Source organism: Hipposideros armiger, unplaced genomic scaffold (assembly GCF_001890085.2).
Source record: "Hipposideros armiger isolate ML-2016 unplaced genomic scaffold, ASM189008v1 scaffold_10, whole genome shotgun sequence".
NCBI classification, from domain to species: Eukaryota; Metazoa; Chordata; class Mammalia; order Chiroptera; family Hipposideridae; genus Hipposideros; species Hipposideros armiger.
Genome location: NW_017731360.1, coordinates 2,546,868 through 2,564,348, shown reverse-complemented (window position 1 = coordinate 2,564,348; position 17,481 = coordinate 2,546,868). Strand labels below are relative to the sequence as shown.

Here is a 17,481-nt window from a genome sequence, read left to right as displayed (position 1 = left end):
AGGAGGTGGGCACTCAGGACACAAGGGAACATCATTCATTCATTCAAACATTCATTCGGCATTGGCTGATGGATGTCTACCAAAGACCAGGGCTTGTACTGGGTCCTAAGGATGTGTACAGACGAGTGAGGGACAAGGACATTTTCTTTGCTCTTGGATCCTCTTCCCTCTCATGCCCCCTTGTCACCCACTGTCCCTCAGTGGGACCCTAACACAGGCAGAGATTTTGGTTCCCCCATTTCTTGAGATAAGAGGCTCTGGACATGTGACTGATAGGCAGATGCAATGACCACACGGCTCCTGGTCAGCAGAGCGGGTGAAGGTGGGGGTGTTCTCCATGGAGGTCTTTCCTGGCTGGGGGTCCTATTCCCGGTGCCCACCTCGAGCCAGTCTCTTCATCACCCTCCTTGAAGCCAGAGCAGAAGCTCTGCTTTCTGAGATATTTGAGCAGCTGCAGGTATTTCTAAAGGGAGGGTCACCAGCCCAGGGTCAGGTTTAGTACACTGGCCCTCCCTTAAGAGGGTGTAAGAACGTGGTGTCCTTCTGTGTGTCCCATCTCTGATGCCCTCAGGCTAAAGTCCCTACCTCAGACATCGCCCTTCCTACAACCAGGGTCCCTACAGCCAGGTGGTCACTGAGTCCTGCCCCTGCTACATCCTGAAGTCCTCTTAGTCCTTTACCTCCATGGCCACTACCCCAGTTCAGGTCTCATCATCTCATTCCTGTAGTGGCCTCCCACTCAGCCTCCCCGCCTCTAGTCTCTCCCCATCCTCAGCCCAACTTTGCTCAGCCAGATGCTGTGGTGAGGCCATTGGGTCAGCCCCAGCAAGCAGGATGCTCTATGTCCATGCCAGCTGGAGCAGGAGAGGCTGGGATAAGCCCTGCATACCGAGGTTGGGGGTGGCTCATCTGCTGTAGCCTTAGAACCTGAGCTGGACCAAAAAGAGTACTGGTGGAAGTGGGGGACGTGGGTCAAGGGCACACACCTGGGTGTCCAGGTGTCTCCAACCTGAGATGGCTCAGCAGGTGTGAGGCTATCCTGAAAAGTGGGCAGACTCTACTGACCCCACAGAGGCTGAGCCCCCTACCCCTGGAAAGGAGGGCCCCCAGGGAGAGGTGACCCCCCTGGGGTGGGGGCACATACCTTGCTGCATGAGTGACCCCATTCCGAACCAGAAGCTATTTAGCAGAGTGAAGTTGTTTTCCACCACCTCGGAGCCAGGGTTGCACGGGTGCGCGTCGTACCACTCGTAGGGGCTGAACCTGCAGCAGGAAGAGGGAAGCAGTGAGGCTGAGCTGCGGGGAGATGGGAGGGGAGGGGTGTCCATGTCATACCAGCTGGCGGTTTAGCAAGCATGGAAGTGCCGACCACTTGAGCATCAATTGCCTCATTGTTCGGCTGGGGAGGCGGGGAATGGGAAGTCAGGGCCATTTTGCTCCTTGTGCTTTATCGTTAGTGCCTTTTGCTGGTTATAGAAGCAATTCAGCAGTATCTCTTAAAATTAAAAGTGCACATGCCCTTCAACCCAGCAATTCTGCGACTCATTATCCATCCTTGAAAAAACGCTCCTGCGTGAGCATAAAGAGAAGCGCGTGAGGGTGTTTACCAGAGCACTGTTTGTAACAGCAAAACACTGGAAACAACCAAAATGTCCTTCAACAGAGGAATGATGAAATGAGCTACGCCACAACCGTACTTTGAAATATCACACAGCCGATAGAAGAGAACGAGATACTTCTAGATGTACTGACAGGGGAAGATCTTCAACATATACTGTTCAGAAAAAAACAACAACAAAAAACCAATATGATCACATTTATATAAACAGCTTTCCAAAGGCACAGCTATCCACTTCTTTATGTACACTTGTACATACATGCCTATAATGAGTCTGGAAGAATCCATATCTAAAAAATATCACTGTTTTCCTCTGGGGAGGGGAGTTTTAGAATGGCAAAAGGAATTTTAGGGAAGCTTGTTGCTTTATATGTATTATATATGAATTTTAAAAAATGAGAATGGGTGTACTAGTCAGGGGAATCACTTCCTAAATTATATAATTGTCTAACCACTATGCTATACACTTGAAACTAATATAAAATAATACTGAATGTCAACTCTAATGGAAAAATTTAAAAAGTGGGGAAAAGGTCAATAATATTATGATAGCAGGCTACAGGTCAGATGGTTGCTGGACTTACCGTGGTGATCACTTCTTTAGCATAGGGGATAGAATCAATAACGTGGTAATAATGCTATATAGTGCCAGGTGGGCACTGTTGAATAACTATGATGTATACCTGAAACTAATATAATATTGTATGTTAGCTGTATTTTAATAAAAAATCTTAAAAAAAATGAGAACGGGTTTTTGAACTACTTGTATTATTTATGATTATTTATTACTATTTTAATATTTATTTACCGTTTTGAATTACTTGTATATTACTGAAAAACTTAAAATGGAAAAAAAATAATAAAATGCACTCTTCATAAAATATTCCAACAGTGTTTGGGAGGATACAATGAGAAAGTAGCAGTAAGTACTCCATGATCCCACACCCTGGAGAGAACAATGTGCTACGCTTTTTCAGATTGTTTTCTCTGAATGTCCACATGCATGTATGACAGGGGAAAATGGTTACTTAACACCTCCCACTGCCTTCTAAGGAAGAGAAGTCCTGATAACTGGAGGGAGGGGCCTTTGTTTATGGCTGGAGTTCCCGTTGAGGCAATGTAAGATGTGGAGGAAACTAGAGCACTCTGGAGAGATGGGGAGAGCCTGGAGGAAGTCTCCAAGAGGCTGGTGGGGCTGGTATGACATGAAGCAGAATATCCTGGTGGCAGAAAAATGCCTTACTCAATGCTGAACCCCCGGTGCTAGGCAGGCACGGGCCAGGCCAGGCCAGGCCAATTTGCAAGATGATCAAGCCCTGTGCCATGCCGAGGTTGCCATGGAGCAGCTCTGGGAACCTGCCCACCTTTGCAGATCCCATCTCTCGGGGAGCTGCGTCCAGCTCTCCAGCGGCCATGATGGAGTGGTCCAAAGGACACAAGCCACATGGAGAAGAGGACAGAGGGCCACATGCACTATACAGATGTGCTGTGCTTGACCCCAACAGTGCTGTAAACAATCAAATTAGTGGCTACAGATAAAAGCCACAAGGCGTCATGTAAAAGTCTGAATGTTTCTCTAAAAACCATGAACTCTGCAGGGCTGGCACTGCACCTTGCCTAGTGCATCTGTTGGAGCCGAGCAGCGGCTGTCCCTTCCGCCAATTGTGTGCCCTCCGGTTTGCTTCACTCCCCGTCACTCCCTGCTGCCTACCACTCAGCCTGCTTCACTTTCTCATGCTCCCTGTCTGGCTCCGGCAGGCACCGCCATTTGCCACCCGTGATCTAATCTGACAGGTCCTGGTTTGAAACCTAACTCTGCCAAGAAAAAGCTTTCTGACTTTGGACAATGACTTTATCTCTCTGAGCCTCACTTTCTGCTTTTGTAAAGTGGGGAGAACCATACCCACCTCATGGGACTGTGTAAGGATTTCACAGGATGAAAGTGAGTTGTATTATGGGAATGCTACACAGTGTAACAATGGTACTATCATGTTTGTGGCTCTGTGGCCAAGACCCTTGTCCCTCTCCTCTCTCCTCATGTGTCCCATGTCATTCCAGCAGCTCCAGAAATCCAGTCTCTCCCAAAATGTGTCCCCAGTCTAACTTTGGGAAGGGGTCTCCTACCATGCTGGCCAGGGGGAATGGGGTGGAAAGCAGACTTGGCTGCCGGGAGCTGATGAAAGGCCAGGCAGGAATGGGAGGGGGATGGGACACACTTCAAATGGGCAGAACTGATACTGGGAAAGCTTGGGCTGTTTTTGAGGGGTCGGGGAGCTGAGAGGCTGGCTGGAGCTGCTACATTTATGGCGAGAGCTGTAGAGAGTGGCTCCTGGCTTTCAAAGGCTTGTTAGACCATTAGAGACAAGAGGCGTAATGAAGGCCTCTCTGTGGCAGGCTGGGCTGCCGGCTGGGCGGGCCGCAAAGGCAGACAGCCCTGGGCCGGCAGACAGCAGAGGGCTTCAGGCAGGACAATTTCATGTCTCCCATCCTTCCCTTTGGTCTCTCTCTGCGTGGGAGGAGGGAGCGAAAGGGAGTGGGGCGGGGGGAAGGTTTTCAAAGAAGACCCAGGAGAAAAAAAAGCTGAAACACCAAGTCCTTGGATCTCAAATTGCCTCTCCAGAGAAGTCTCTCTTTGTATCTTGTTAGGATTTAGAGGGGGAAAAAAAACAACAACCAGGGCAGAGGCTGGGCTGGAGCCTGAAGGGAGGGGGCCGAGGGCCAGCTAGGAAGGGGTGGGGGAGCTGGGCCCAGCAGCCACCCACTTGGGGCAGAGGCAGAGGGCAGATGTCTAGGTGACCAGAGATGTGGGTCGCAGATAAAACACTTGGTGACTCAAGTTCAAATGCCAGATGTGTCACTTATTGCTAGGATGGCCTTGGCGAGTGTCAGATGTCTCCTCTTCTAATTATTTACTTAAATAATATAATGGCTGTAAAGGACAGAGCATGGTATTTGGCAAACACTAGGTAAATGCTAGTAAACACTGAGCTCAATCTGTCCCCTAGTGACCTCCTGTTAGCATCTTTCATGTGAACAACCAAATGTGCAAGGGTTTTGCTAGCATGTCTTATAGACAGGTAGGTTATGTATGTGTGTCATGTTTCTGCATATGTGCATGTGTGTGAGTCTAGGTAGTACTGTTCTCCCTACTGTTGCAGATTCGACACTGGACACTGTCTTTTTTCCAAGGGTCAAGCTACCTGCTGGGCCACCCAATGCACCTGAATCTGCAGTACTGGGTGCCTGGTTGAGGTGGTGAAGGCCTGGGCAGTGATTTAACCTCTCCTATAAGCCTGCTCATAGGACCTGGGGTGCAAGTGCTGCTTCTTAGAGTCATGGACACAAACGAGGGTAAGCCCTGGGGGATTCAAGCTTGGGGGACCATGGACTATTCCCTGAGGGGTATGAAGGGGCCTGAGAAGGAGAAAGGAGCATGCACAGCAGTGGTCTGAGTGGGAACTTGCCACGGCTCCCTAAACCTCCAACCTCGGGCCAGAGCTCTGGCCAACGCGTTGCCCTTACCTGGCGATGACAAAGAGGACACAGCTGACACCCAGGTAGGCGAGGAGCACATACATCCAGATGTCTGGGGACAGGGGGTTGAGGAAGGAGAAGACACTGGGGTTGGTGCCATTGGGCTTGCGATACAGGATGCTCACACCGAGTGTCATAAAGGGCTTGGAGAAGTCGATGGCCTTCTCGCGGACGTGGGTGATGGTCAGGGGGGCCACAGCCAAATCCGCCTTCTGCAATGAGAGACAGACAGACAGAATATGAGCAAAGCCTAAGACTAGCAGTGGACAGAGCATTCCTTCTTGGAGTGGAGTCTGTTGTCTGAGCCCCAGATCATTTAACCACTCTTCAGTTTCAACGTTTACTAACCGTTCTTCGGGGCCAGGCGAGGCCCGGGGTGCTGGGGAGACAATGATAAATTAGACTTAACCCCTGTTCTCCAAGAGCTCACGGCCTTGGGGATGATGACAACGGCATAAACACACACAGAATGGGTCCCTCTGAAAGCTGTAACCGTACGGTCTAGTCTCAAAAAGGTGCTTTGTCAAATAAATACAGTTCAGCAACCTACAAACATTTAAAGATCACTCAGGTTCTTTATTTGTGACTTTCAAATATCATGAAGAAGACATGGGATCCACAACAGCTCTTATTCAAATGTTTTCTCCTCTCCACTTCTTAACTGCTTCATCCTATTCAGGATATTCTAAATATCCCAAAAGCCCCTAAATCCAGTTGGGCAAAAAATAATGCCCTTGTTGAAGGAAGAAGGCAGGGAAGAAACTGAACAGGAAAAGCCAGAGTCCTGTTTAATAGGCGAGGGTAGGGAAGAGAGCAGAGGAGGAAAGGAAAGGGGTAGGGAAGGGAAGGAATGTTCCTATGTTGATAAAATTTCCCCCATAACAGTTTTAATGAGGGCAATAGTAAAAATTCTACCTCTTTGGGCTGAGCTTTTCTGCATTAAAAATCTACAATCCCTCATCCCTATCTTTCCTGCCTTACTCCACTGCTCTCTTTCTAAAGGAGGCCCCATTTATCTGTTTCCTGTTAACCATATCCATTCTCCACCTTCATGCTTTGTATAGGTGCCCTGTTGAGAAAGCCCCTCCCCGTGGTCTCTTACCACCTCCCATAGTCCTTTGCACATACTACCTCTTCCAAGAAGCCCTCCATGATAGCCTCCAATTCTAAACTCCCGTGAAGTTCACTCTGGGCTTGGTAAAGTCCTAGCCGCTCAGTTTGAATAGCAGTATGTGCGGCTATGTGACCCTTTGTCTTATCTGCTTATTTACCTTCGAGCTTCTAAGCACAGAACTCTGGGATTGTGGCTGATTCACTGCTTCATTTCTCAGCTTTCAAGTCCCATCTCAGCCTCCGTAATATTTAGTTAATAATGTTTCCCTCTGAGAGGCTGCCCCTTGGGCTCCTGTGGATATTTATACATTAGAATGTGAACCAAGTTATCACCTCCTTTCCTCAGATGGGGCAGGACAGAAAGGGAGGCTGGGTCCTAAATACTATCACTAAAGACCACTTTGTTAAAGTGTGGGGAGGCTACCTCTGAGGCCCCCTCCCAAGACAATAGCCTCTAGGAGGCTATCCACTGGTTTGATCCAGCTCTATCCATCCATCCATCCATCCATCCATCCATCCATCCTTTTATTAGATCCACCAGGCATTAGGGATACAGAGCTGAGCTAAGTAGACAATGTTTATGCTCTCATAAGGCTTACAGTGTAGTGGGAAAGATGGACATTAATCAAAGTGTTTACTAAACGGTAGTTGTTAACACTACCTCTGACTTCACTAATCCTAGAATAGGAATCAGAAACCAAGTCAAAATCAGACTTCAAGGAGGAGAGGACTGGTATGGGTGGAATCCCAGCTTCTAAAAGGCTCTGCAGTTGTCCCAGGTTGGGGGGGCACTGGGAAACACCACCATGATGCTGCTCACCCCAATGTTTCTCCTTCTAACGGCATTCCCCATACCCAACTATTGACACTTGGAGACCAACGATTCCATGAACCTCAGAACCTGGGAAAGATAGGGACGAGGAGCCTATTACAGGATTATTTTATACTGAGATCTTCCTTTTGTACATTTCTGAATGTGTGAGCTGAAACTTGCCTCGCTTTGAAGGCAGAGGAGGAAGAAACGGGCAGCTGCTCCCACCCTAGATTCCTAGAGCCCTCTCGGTTCAGGGTGTGTATGAAGGAAAGCAGTGAAAGGAGCGAGAACTATCGAGGAAGTTCACTACAGGGACTCAGGTGTAGTTTTCAAGACCTACTGTGCACCAGTCTGCAATTCAGAGGTGAGCAAGAGACACAGCCCCTGCTCTCAGGGAGCTTCTTGTCAAGCGAGCCCCTTTTGGAGGCTGTGGATAGGACTCTGAGTAGGGGGGGCAGGGGGCAGGCACCCTAGAAGGTCCCTTTTAGTTCTGAAGTTCTAGGGTCATCTATAATGTTGGCATGACAAGGGCATAGTGGGCTTTTGATTCTAGAACTTGGCCTCCCACAGCCCTCTCCCTCCAACGCACATTGCCTTGAGGGTGGGGGGAGGGGTGCTCTCTTCTGACCCCAAAGTCATCATCGCTATTCTGAATGCATTTGGAGCTGGTCTCTGGGAATTGCCTCTGGGGCTTGGAGTAGATTCTTGGGAAGAACCTCAAAATCAATTGTGGCAAATCTTCCTTTGGCTTTTGATAGCAAGTTGGATGAGAGCATTAGTTACTGGGGGTGGGGGAAGAGGGGGTGAGAATCAAGGTGCCTGCAGCCAAGGCTTGTTTCATCCACCAGAAGTGTTTCAGGGTTGGTCCTCTTTCTTCCCCCAGCCCCACTCAGAGCCTTCAGAATCTCCCTACCAGCCTTTGCGCTTTCTGCTAGAATGGAGTTAGGGGGCAGGAGCATCTTGGACATTCTGGGCCTACAGCAGCAAGACAACTGGTCAACCTGACCTCCTCTATGGGGAATTTTGATATGTGTTCTTCCTCGGGCTTCAGGAAGGCTAAAGTTCTCCACTTCAATTTTGGTTTAGGCAGGAAATACTCCATTTCACTATTGGTTATGATTTCCCTGAAAAAGGCATTATTTTGCCCAAGTTCCCTTAAAAGAGCAGAACAGATGTCAAGCCTTTGCAGTTTCAGTTCATTACTCAGAATGAAAGGCCCAGTCTTGGCAGGTTCCTCCCACTTGTGCAAGTTTTCTTTGAGGATGATTCATAAAAACATAGGCTGTCAGAACTTCAAGAACATATATTCCAACCCTATGTTTTTTTATGGAGGGAAACTGGGGCTCAGAGAAGGTCCAAGGTCTTTGCTTTCATATATACAGCAATCACATCCTTGAATAAATTAAACCTCTGACTTGTCCAACACCTTCATTGGTCTTATATGTGATTTGGTGGCTAGTCCTGCCTCACTGAGAACATTCCCATACCTTTTCTAAACCTTTGGACCAGGCAGGATGGCCATTCCAGGACATTACTTCATTCCCATAAGCTGCTTTCCACTTACCAAGAATCTGTTAGGACCCGCCGGTCTCCAGCTTCTCCTACTCTACTCTAGCCTTGGATGAGGCCACTTGGTCCCACCTGCTCTATCAAATCTCCAGCAACCAGAACTGAAGGCAAGGATAACTCAACCAGCTACAGCTCCTCATCTTGGCACTGAGTATCCAGCCACCTTGGCTGCTGGTTGGGCCCTAGCCTGGTACTCCAGACTGAAACCTGGGCAACCTCCTACCAGGTTCTAAGGACAGACTTGTGATGGTGGTCCCAGGTCTGACCACTTACCACTGATCAGCCTTCTCTTAGGACAGGGGTCCTCCCCAGGGACTCAAATCTGCCTCCTTGAGCTCCAGCTTGCTACCTGTGTCTCTTATCCCTGTTGGCACCGGCCTACTAAAGTTCCCAAGTATGGTCCCCCCCAGATTCCCCATCTCTGTGCTCTGCCTCTTGGTAGGGATCCTCTGGGCACCTACTTGCTCAGGCTGTGACCCACTGTACTTAAAATAATAAGAACTGCTATCAATCATATCACCAGGATCCTTCTTATATGCCAAGCATCGTCAAGTGTGCTGAATATATTGCCATATGTGATCCTCCCAGCAGTCTCATGAGGCAGTAAACGTTATCACACAGTCCAGATGAGGGTACTGTGGCTCAGTCAGGCGAAGAGGTTTGTTCAAGATGGTGAGTGCCTGAGCCAGGACTTGGACTCAGTTCATCGTGACCTCAAAGCCCAATGTTTTACCATACAAACCACATGGTATGGGTTGAATTGTGCCCACCCCCCAACAAATATGTTCAAGTTCTAACACCTGGTACCCGTGAATGCAACATTCTTTGGAAACTGGGCCTTTGCAGAAGTAATCAAGTTAAGATGAAGTCATTCTGTGTTAGGGTGAGCCCCAAATCCAATAACAGGTGTCCTTATAGAAGAGGAGAGGATACACAGATACATAGAGAAGACCAGGTGACAATGGAGGCAGAGATTTGAGTGATGCAACTACAAGCCAAAGAATACCAAGGATTGCCAGCCACACCGGAAGCTAGGAGAGGTATGGAATAGATTCTCCCTCAGTCGCCAAAAGGAACCAACCCTGCTGACACCCCGATTTCTGATTTCTGGGCTCCAGAACTGATGGACTCAATTTCTGTTGTTTTAAGCCGCCTGGTTTGTGGTCACTTGTGGTGGCAGCCCTAGGAAACTCATACACCTGCCACTGAGACCCCGGGCAGGATGCATGGAACTTCTCCCACCTCCTGCTGCCACCCCCTCCCCAGCGTCTCTGCCATTCTGGTGGGCGGGCTTTATGGCTGGACCCGCCGTGCCCTGTCCTGAGCCCAGGTTGCATTTCCAGAGATCTGAACTTGACTCTGGCTCCTGACCATGATTGCCACGGGGCCTACCCAGCATACACTTCACGCCGTCTGGTGGGGCTTGGGAGCCCCATGGCTGCAGGAACATGCTGATTCACCCTCCTTTCCTCCAGGTTTCTCTGCTTCTGCTTCCACAGCCACCCAAGCAAACCAGTCTCACTTCCACCACACATGCAGGACCTGTTCCCGGGGCTCTGCCTGCTGGCTCTCTGCCCACAAGTCTGGTATGTGGTATCCATGGAACCCCCTTCCACTCTTTTCCCAAGGTGGTGTTTCTCCAGCTAGAATCTTGCCCCATTCCCAATGCTGTTTAATTACATGCCAAGACTTCCCTCTGCCTTTAGGATAAGAAGTTCTTCTTACGGGTTTCTTGAGCCATTCGTGATCTAGCCAGTGCTGTCTGAAGGAGCTTTCTGCAGTGATGGGAATGCTCTATATTTGTGTTTTCCAATGTGGGAACCACTGGTCACGTGTGGCCATCAAGAACTTGGCATGTGGCCTATGGAACTGAATTTATACTTTTATTTAATTAATTTTACATTAAATAATTGTAACAATTTTCAAATCAATTTTAATTCATTTAAGTTTGAATTTAAATAACCCCATGTGGCTGGTGGCTACTGTGTGTGAGATGCAGCTGCAGCCCTGCCAGCCTCTCCAGCCTCCTGTGTCATCACGTCCCCCCTGGTTCTCTCCCTGCTGGCTTCTTTCAGACTCTCCAGGTCATGATGCTCTCTCTCATCTCAGGACCTCTGCACATGTACTTTTCTCTACCCAAAAGTTCTTCCTCCCCAAACTCTTTGTTGCGCGAATGCCTCCTTCTCCTTCAGATCACGGCTCGAACATCACTTCTACAGACAAAACCCTCAGATATAATCGGGTCTTTCTGGTGATTACCCTCATAGCACCAGGTATTCTCACTCCTAGCACTGATCACAGCCACGATTTTAGAGGTACTGGGTGATTCTCTGGGTCTGTCTCTCCTACTAGATAGACCGTAAGCAGGGCCTGGACCTGTGTCTTTTGACTGTCGGATGCCCCATGCCTAGCACAGCGCAGGCCCTCGGTAGAGACGTTGGGACTGAACAGAGGAGGATAGTGTTGGTTGAGGAGAGACATCCAACAAGCAAGAGGCAGATTTTAAGAGGATAAAGCAAGTCACAAATGGTGTCTGCTGATGACCCCTAGCCTCCAAGCTGAAGAAAAACAGTCCCCCTTGAAAGGCCTTGGACGTTAACCTGACCCCCAACAGCCTCACCAACCCACACATCTGAGCAGAGGGGAAACGAGAGCTAAAAAATTCATGAGTGTCAACGGACGAGTCAGCTGTCAACATCTGTGATTCACGATGGCTTCCGGAGCTGACAGCAGCCCCACTGCCTGACAGTGAGGAACAAGGCCGCTGCCTCTCTTACCCGGCCACGTTCCTCTCTCGGAACATTCACCCTGGCTGAGTAGTTACATCTATTCACATGTTCACAGATTATTGTCTGTTTCCTCCACTAGAATGTCAGATCCTGGGGCTCAGGGGAGGGATCCTGCCTGTTTGTTCACTGCTGTATCCATGGCATCTAGCATGGGGCTTAACTTAATAAATTTATTGAATAAATGAATAAATTGATCAATGGGAACACTGGAGATTTAGAAGCGCTTGCCCAGCAAGCACGTCTGCAGCGCCTGCGGCACAGCAGTTTTCAGGGTTCGGGTACATCGAGCCTTGGGTGGTATCTGTGGATGGCCCACAGGCCAGCTGCCACACTTAACCATCAGCCCTGATGTCACTGACAGCCTTGGAACAGCACGTATGTTTCTGAAGATATGGGACAGGTGCTAGAAAATTCCTAAGTGTTGATCGTGGGTCATGGCCCGTGCTTCACACACAGGCCTCCTGAGCTGACGGATGCCTGGCAGTGAGAAATGAAGCCTGTGCCTCCCTCAGGTCAAGGAGAAGAGCTGCTTCCTGGCAGGGGCTGTCCTGTGTCTGTTGTGTAGGATGGCTCAGCAGGAGTTCCCTTCTTCAGGGCGCACTACAAGGGATGAATGCACCACAGCCTCCATTCCCATCTCTAAAAGAATCCCCCTTCCCTCCACTCCCTGTGTGTCCACAAGACACGTGACTGCCCAGGTCCTGCCCCAATGCAGTCCTGCCAAGGCCATAGAACTCCTGATGAGGGCGGAGCCTTTGGCAACCTCAGCACCCAGGTGGGTACCTGTATCCATGCCCTGGGCATCTCCTCCTCATTCATGTAGTCTCAGCTCAAGAGTCACTTCCACAGGGAAACCGAAGTCATACACTCTCAAAGTCCCCTTCACAATTTGATTCATTGTTTCCAGAGGGCAAGGATGATGTCTACGCTGCTTGCTCCTATATCTCTAGTCTCCATCCAAGTCTGCCATGTCACCGGTGCTTGGCTTAGACCCCTCTCACGCTCCATAACAGACCCTCTGGCTGTGACCAACCCCATGCAGGCACACGCTGATAGCATCCCACCTGGGCTCCTCTTGTCCCTATGATTTCCCATGGATGCTGCTGCAAGGTCCTGACTGGCTCCCATGTCCCCCACACAAAGCCCAGAAATGCATGGAAGTCAGGGCCAGTGGATCAACCTCTTCCTACGTCTCCCCTCGCCCTGAGAGGTGGTCCTGAGACATACTTTGTAGGGCTTTTCTGGGGGGCAGACTCGTGGACCGAGCCATTAGTTGTACTCAGTGGCGACAGCTCAGTAATGTGTCCTGGGATTGGCTTCCCTCCCTCCTGCTCCACTTCCCTGCTTCTCACCCTTTCACCAGGATCGCCTAAGTAGCGTCATCTAAGCCTCTGCCTCAGGCTCTGCTCTCCAGGAGCCCGGGCTGAGACTTTGCTCCATAAAGTTTTGTGGAATGAAGGAAGGAACAGATGATCCTGTGGAAGGATTGGCATGTTCCAGTTGCCCCCTCTGACCTCAGTTTCCCTCTTTACCCCTGAACCTCTCTTGGGACCTTGTGCCTTGTCCCCTCTTGCACCTGGTTGCCTGGGCCTTGACCCCCGGCCGGGCTCTTTCCAGTCCTTTCCCAGGCTGGTCTCTGCTTGCTGAGTCCTGGCAGCTGACAGCTCTGCCATGAATCTCAATGCAGCCCCAAGTTCTTCTTGTACCTCTCGCCTGCTTACCTGGTCATTCTCAGGTAGACCCTGAGCTTCCACAGAGCTCTGGGCAACCTGGCTGCCCTAACAAGTGTCCATCTTTGCAGTCCATCCATTTCCCCTGCCCTCAACTGCCTTGCCCCATCAGGACTCTGACCTGCCCCAGGTGAGCTCCCAACATGCCTTGCTTCAAAGTGTACTGGCCAGTCTGAAGGTGGTGGCTTTCCTGGCCACACAAACAGAGGTTTGAGAACCCTCCTAACACCAATTCATGCAGGCCAGAACTAAGATCTGGTTCCTGATTGGAAGGCGGGGGACACAGTGGGTGATAGGATCACTGCCTTGACCCCAGAACCTCCCCTCACACACTTTGGAGGGGAAACTAAATAGTCATGACTCCACAGCCATGTTTCTGGGGAAGGTGTGCAAGTCCGTGTGCTTGTTCACACGTTCATCAGTGCCTACTCTGTGTGTGTCCAGCCCTATGCCAGGTGCTGGCTCAGCAGTCAAGTGTAATCCATCAGGCACTCACTATCTAGAAGTTCAGGCAGAGGAAATGGGCATTTCGAGGTTAATGACCCTCTCTGCTCTGTGTTCAGTGTTATGGAGAGGCAGAGGGGACACCGGAGCAGTGCTGTTTTTTGCATCGGGGAAGGAATGGTGTGCCAAGGCAATCCATGACCACTCCTTGTCCCATCTTGGTCCAGCCCCATCTATGAGCCAGGGAAACCTCCTTACATACTATAGTGAGATGTCCCAACTTAGAGATAAAAGACCAAATGGCTCCCTGTGGCCTGGAGGACCTTCAGGCATCCCCGTAAGGACAGGCTTCTGCTCCCTCTCCTCCCTGCCCACTCCACCCCTCTGATTCAAGGGCCTGAGAGAGCAGTCAAGGCAGGGTTCCTGGGTTTCTGAGAACAAAGTCTGCAGGAAGCCAGGCCAGGAGCACTCAAGGGGCCAATGCCGGGGCTTCCCTCAGGAGATCACATTTGTGCCAACTCGTGGATGCTGTTTATTCCTCATCTCCCTTGACCTCCCTGTCGCTTGTGACCCTGTGTTCACATCTGTCCAGTGGCCTCTGGTTTGGCTTCTGTCACCCATGCTCTCCTGGTTCTCTCCGCTCCTCTGACCTTGCCGGCTCAGGTGTCCTGTGGAGTCCTCCTTTTCATCTCCTCCTTACACGTGCATGTAGTTCAGGGTCCCACCCCATGTCCTCATCTCTTCTTCCCCAGCAATCTCCACCTCTGTCTCTGTCTCCCAAGGTTCTCCCTGAGGCTGAGTTGGTAACTGTCAAATCTCGGCTCTCTGAGTGCTCAGCCATATGACTGGCCACCCAGTGGGGCCCCAAGCCCAACATAATCTCAGTACCTCTCCTAAAATCTCTTCTTTCCCAGAAGGCTCTCGATCTGGCGATGATGCCACCACCTCCCCAGCTGTCCAAGCTAGAATTTCGCACCCTGTCCTTGAGTCCTCTCTTTCCCTCATCTCCTTCATTCAACCAATTACCAGTCCCATCGAGTCTACCTTCTCGTCTCCATTCTGTGCCATCTACTTCCCCCTTTCCAACTACAAAACTCTGAGGCCACCATGCCCCCCTTTGCCTAGGTCCCAGCGATGGCTTCCGGACTGGCTCCAGGTTAGCACAGTGACTTTCCTCAAGTACCAGTTTGATGCCACCCCCTTGCTCCACACCTTTCAGTTGTGCCTGGTAGCTCTCAGGATTAAAATGAAATTCCCCAGTTTAGCACCTAAGACTCTTCAAGGCTTATCTCTTGCCCCCTTTCTTCAGCAGCAGCCTCTCCTCTTAGATTCAGGCTCTCCACACTTGAGCTCTGCCTCTACACTCCCCAGCTGGATCCTGGGCACCTGGTGCCAGGCCAGAAACTCTAGATGGCAGGTGTCCATTGGGACTGGCCAATGCCCCACGTAAAGTAAGGGGTGACACTTTGGTGTGTGCCTCAGTTTCCTGTGAGTCGGATCAATGTGAGTCAGCTGCTCCTATATGGATTCAGAGGGGAAAGGTCTGGATCCCATATCATTGTGGCCACCAGGATGACCGTGGCTGGGGAACCAGCTCTCCCACTACTATCACCTTCACCCAGGTACATACTTTAGACACGTACATTCCCTGCTCTTAGAAAGAATGCCGACGAGCAGGGCAGCTCCCATGTACTGAGCATTTACCGAGTGCCAGGCACTCTGCTAAGCAGTTTTTGCACCATATTTCATTATATCTTCCCATGAACCCTAGGCAGGCTGATTTATTATTATTATTATTATTATTATTATTATTATTATTAATTATTATTATTATTATTATTTCATAGATGTGGAAATGGGGACCAGAGAGATTGAAGAGCGTTCCCACTGTTGGCTAAATGTGCTAGACCTGGAATTTGAATTCATTGCTATTGGATTCCAAAATCATTAAAACGCATGGGAGTAATTTAAAGGCATGGATGTGAGTAGAAGACTTTCAAGTGAGGGGAAGTAAGAACGGAGAGAGTGAAATCTGGGAGAGAGATGGGGTGATGGATGGAGAAATCATTCCTCTGTCCAATCATGTTTGTTGCTCCCATAGTTGGAGGTGACTTGGCGAAGGTGTGTCAGCAGGAGGCGGATACACACTCAGGTGCCCCATCTTCCTCCGTAACCCGGCTCTTTGGAAGGCCATGTGGCAAGGGACAGAGGTGAGCAGGGTGTCAGGGAAGGACTTTTTACGTCCTGCTGGTCAGAGGCTCCACCCAGGGCCTCCAAGTGGGTCTCCAGGGGCAGATCCTTGAGAAGGCAGCGTTCATCATTTTTACATCGATGTTCAGATCCCTAATAAGGAAGTAATAATATTGCCAAGCTTTACCACATTCTCTAGGAGCTAGTGAGAAGACTAATTATCTGACGACACTAATAAATGGTTATGATGTTATTAAAATTGGCACCAAGCTAGGATTAATAGGCTCATCAATTATAAGGAATCGGGTTTAACAAGGTCCCCTGCATGTCCTGTCAGGGTCTGTGGCTTCAGTGGAGACTGGGCAGCATGGAGGGCTGTGAATGAGGCCTCCTTTCTCTAGCGGAGGGTCAGCTTAGGAAGGTCTGGCTGCTGCTGAGGTTTTCTGACTCACCTCCTTGCAAACAGCTCCTGGAAGCTCTTGGGCTACTGGAGATGCTGTAGGTGACACGAACGGCATCCACCCTGCTCACTTCAGCACGTGGCTTCCCTTCTCCCTGTGATCCCCACCCTCTTCCTCCCCAGTCCAGCTCGCCTCTGCCAATGTCAGGCTCAGAACCCGCCCGCAGCCCCACACTCCACAGCACACTCACAAGTGCAGGGGACCCAATAAATGGAGATGCCTCTGGGGCCTGCTGACTCATTTCCATAATAATTACAGTTATTACTAATAACGGTGACAACACCACTCCTCTCCATTTATGCTGAATTCCACAACCAAGGAGCTGCTTCCCCATCAGTTGTCCCTGCAGAGCCGCACAACCAGCTGGGAAGAGTGCAGGGCAGGTATTATGACTCTCACTGCAGAGTTAGGAGACAAGCTCGGGGCGATACGGGGACTTCCTGAAGCCCCCTCCCCAACTTCAAAGGAGTAACCGTAATGATAAGCATAAAAATAATAAGAGCAAGTACTGACACGGTACCGACAGTGGAATGTACATACATGGACTTACTTAGTCCTCACAACAGCCTTATGGGGGAGGCTCTGTTATTATCACTCCCATTTTACTGATGAGGAAACTGAGGCACAGAGAGGTTAAGAAACTTGCCCAGAGGCACACAGCTAGTAAGTGGCAGAGTAGGAACCAAGCCCAGCCCAGCTTCGTGCTCTTTCCCATTAGCCTTTCCAGCCAGTCTTCCCTGAAAGCCTGATTCCCTGGTGCCTAGGAAACGACTCCATCTGCCACACTTTGCTTGAGCCTTTTTGCTCTGAGCTCCAGCCTCCTCCACGCTGCAACCTCCAAGGTTCCTGTAAGGCAGCTCCCCTCCTACAGGGGCAGGAAGGCTAACAGAGGGCCCAGATACTGCCTGCTCCCCCTCCGAAAGGTGAAATGAGAACAATCCCTTTGGCTGGCGTTTTTCAAGTTGCAAAGACCTACAGCGTGAGCCTTCCTCGGTCCTGGCTCTTTGCAGAGGTCAGAGCACAGGCCTTCAGAAGCAGAGAGCCTCCACAGAGCGCTTACTTGCTGGGGCTTTTGCCTCTCTCTGCCTCAGCTTCCTGGTCTGTACAATGGGTGGTGGTAACAGTACCTACCGTATTTGCCGGCGTATAAGACGACTGGGCGTATAAGACGACCCCCTAACATTTCCACTCAAAATACAGAGTTTGTTATATACTCGCC

General features: G+C 50.1%; 1 protein-coding gene across 2 annotated transcripts in view; it reads right to left on the bottom strand.

The window, feature by feature from the left end:
• The window catches only part of GRIK3 (glutamate ionotropic receptor kainate type subunit 3), a 229,115-nt gene that overhangs the window by 21,313 nt on the left and 190,321 nt on the right, over positions 1 to 17,481 (bottom strand). For both annotated transcript variants that reach the window (XM_019658746.1, XM_019658736.1), the window contains exons 11-12: positions 5,141 to 5,364; positions 1,145 to 1,263 (exon numbers count right to left, since the gene is read on the bottom strand). In XM_019658746.1, coding sequence (XP_019514291.1) covers positions 1,145 to 1,263; positions 5,141 to 5,364 — 343 coding nt within the window. The remainder of the gene's footprint in view (positions 1 to 1,144; positions 1,264 to 5,140; positions 5,365 to 17,481) is intronic.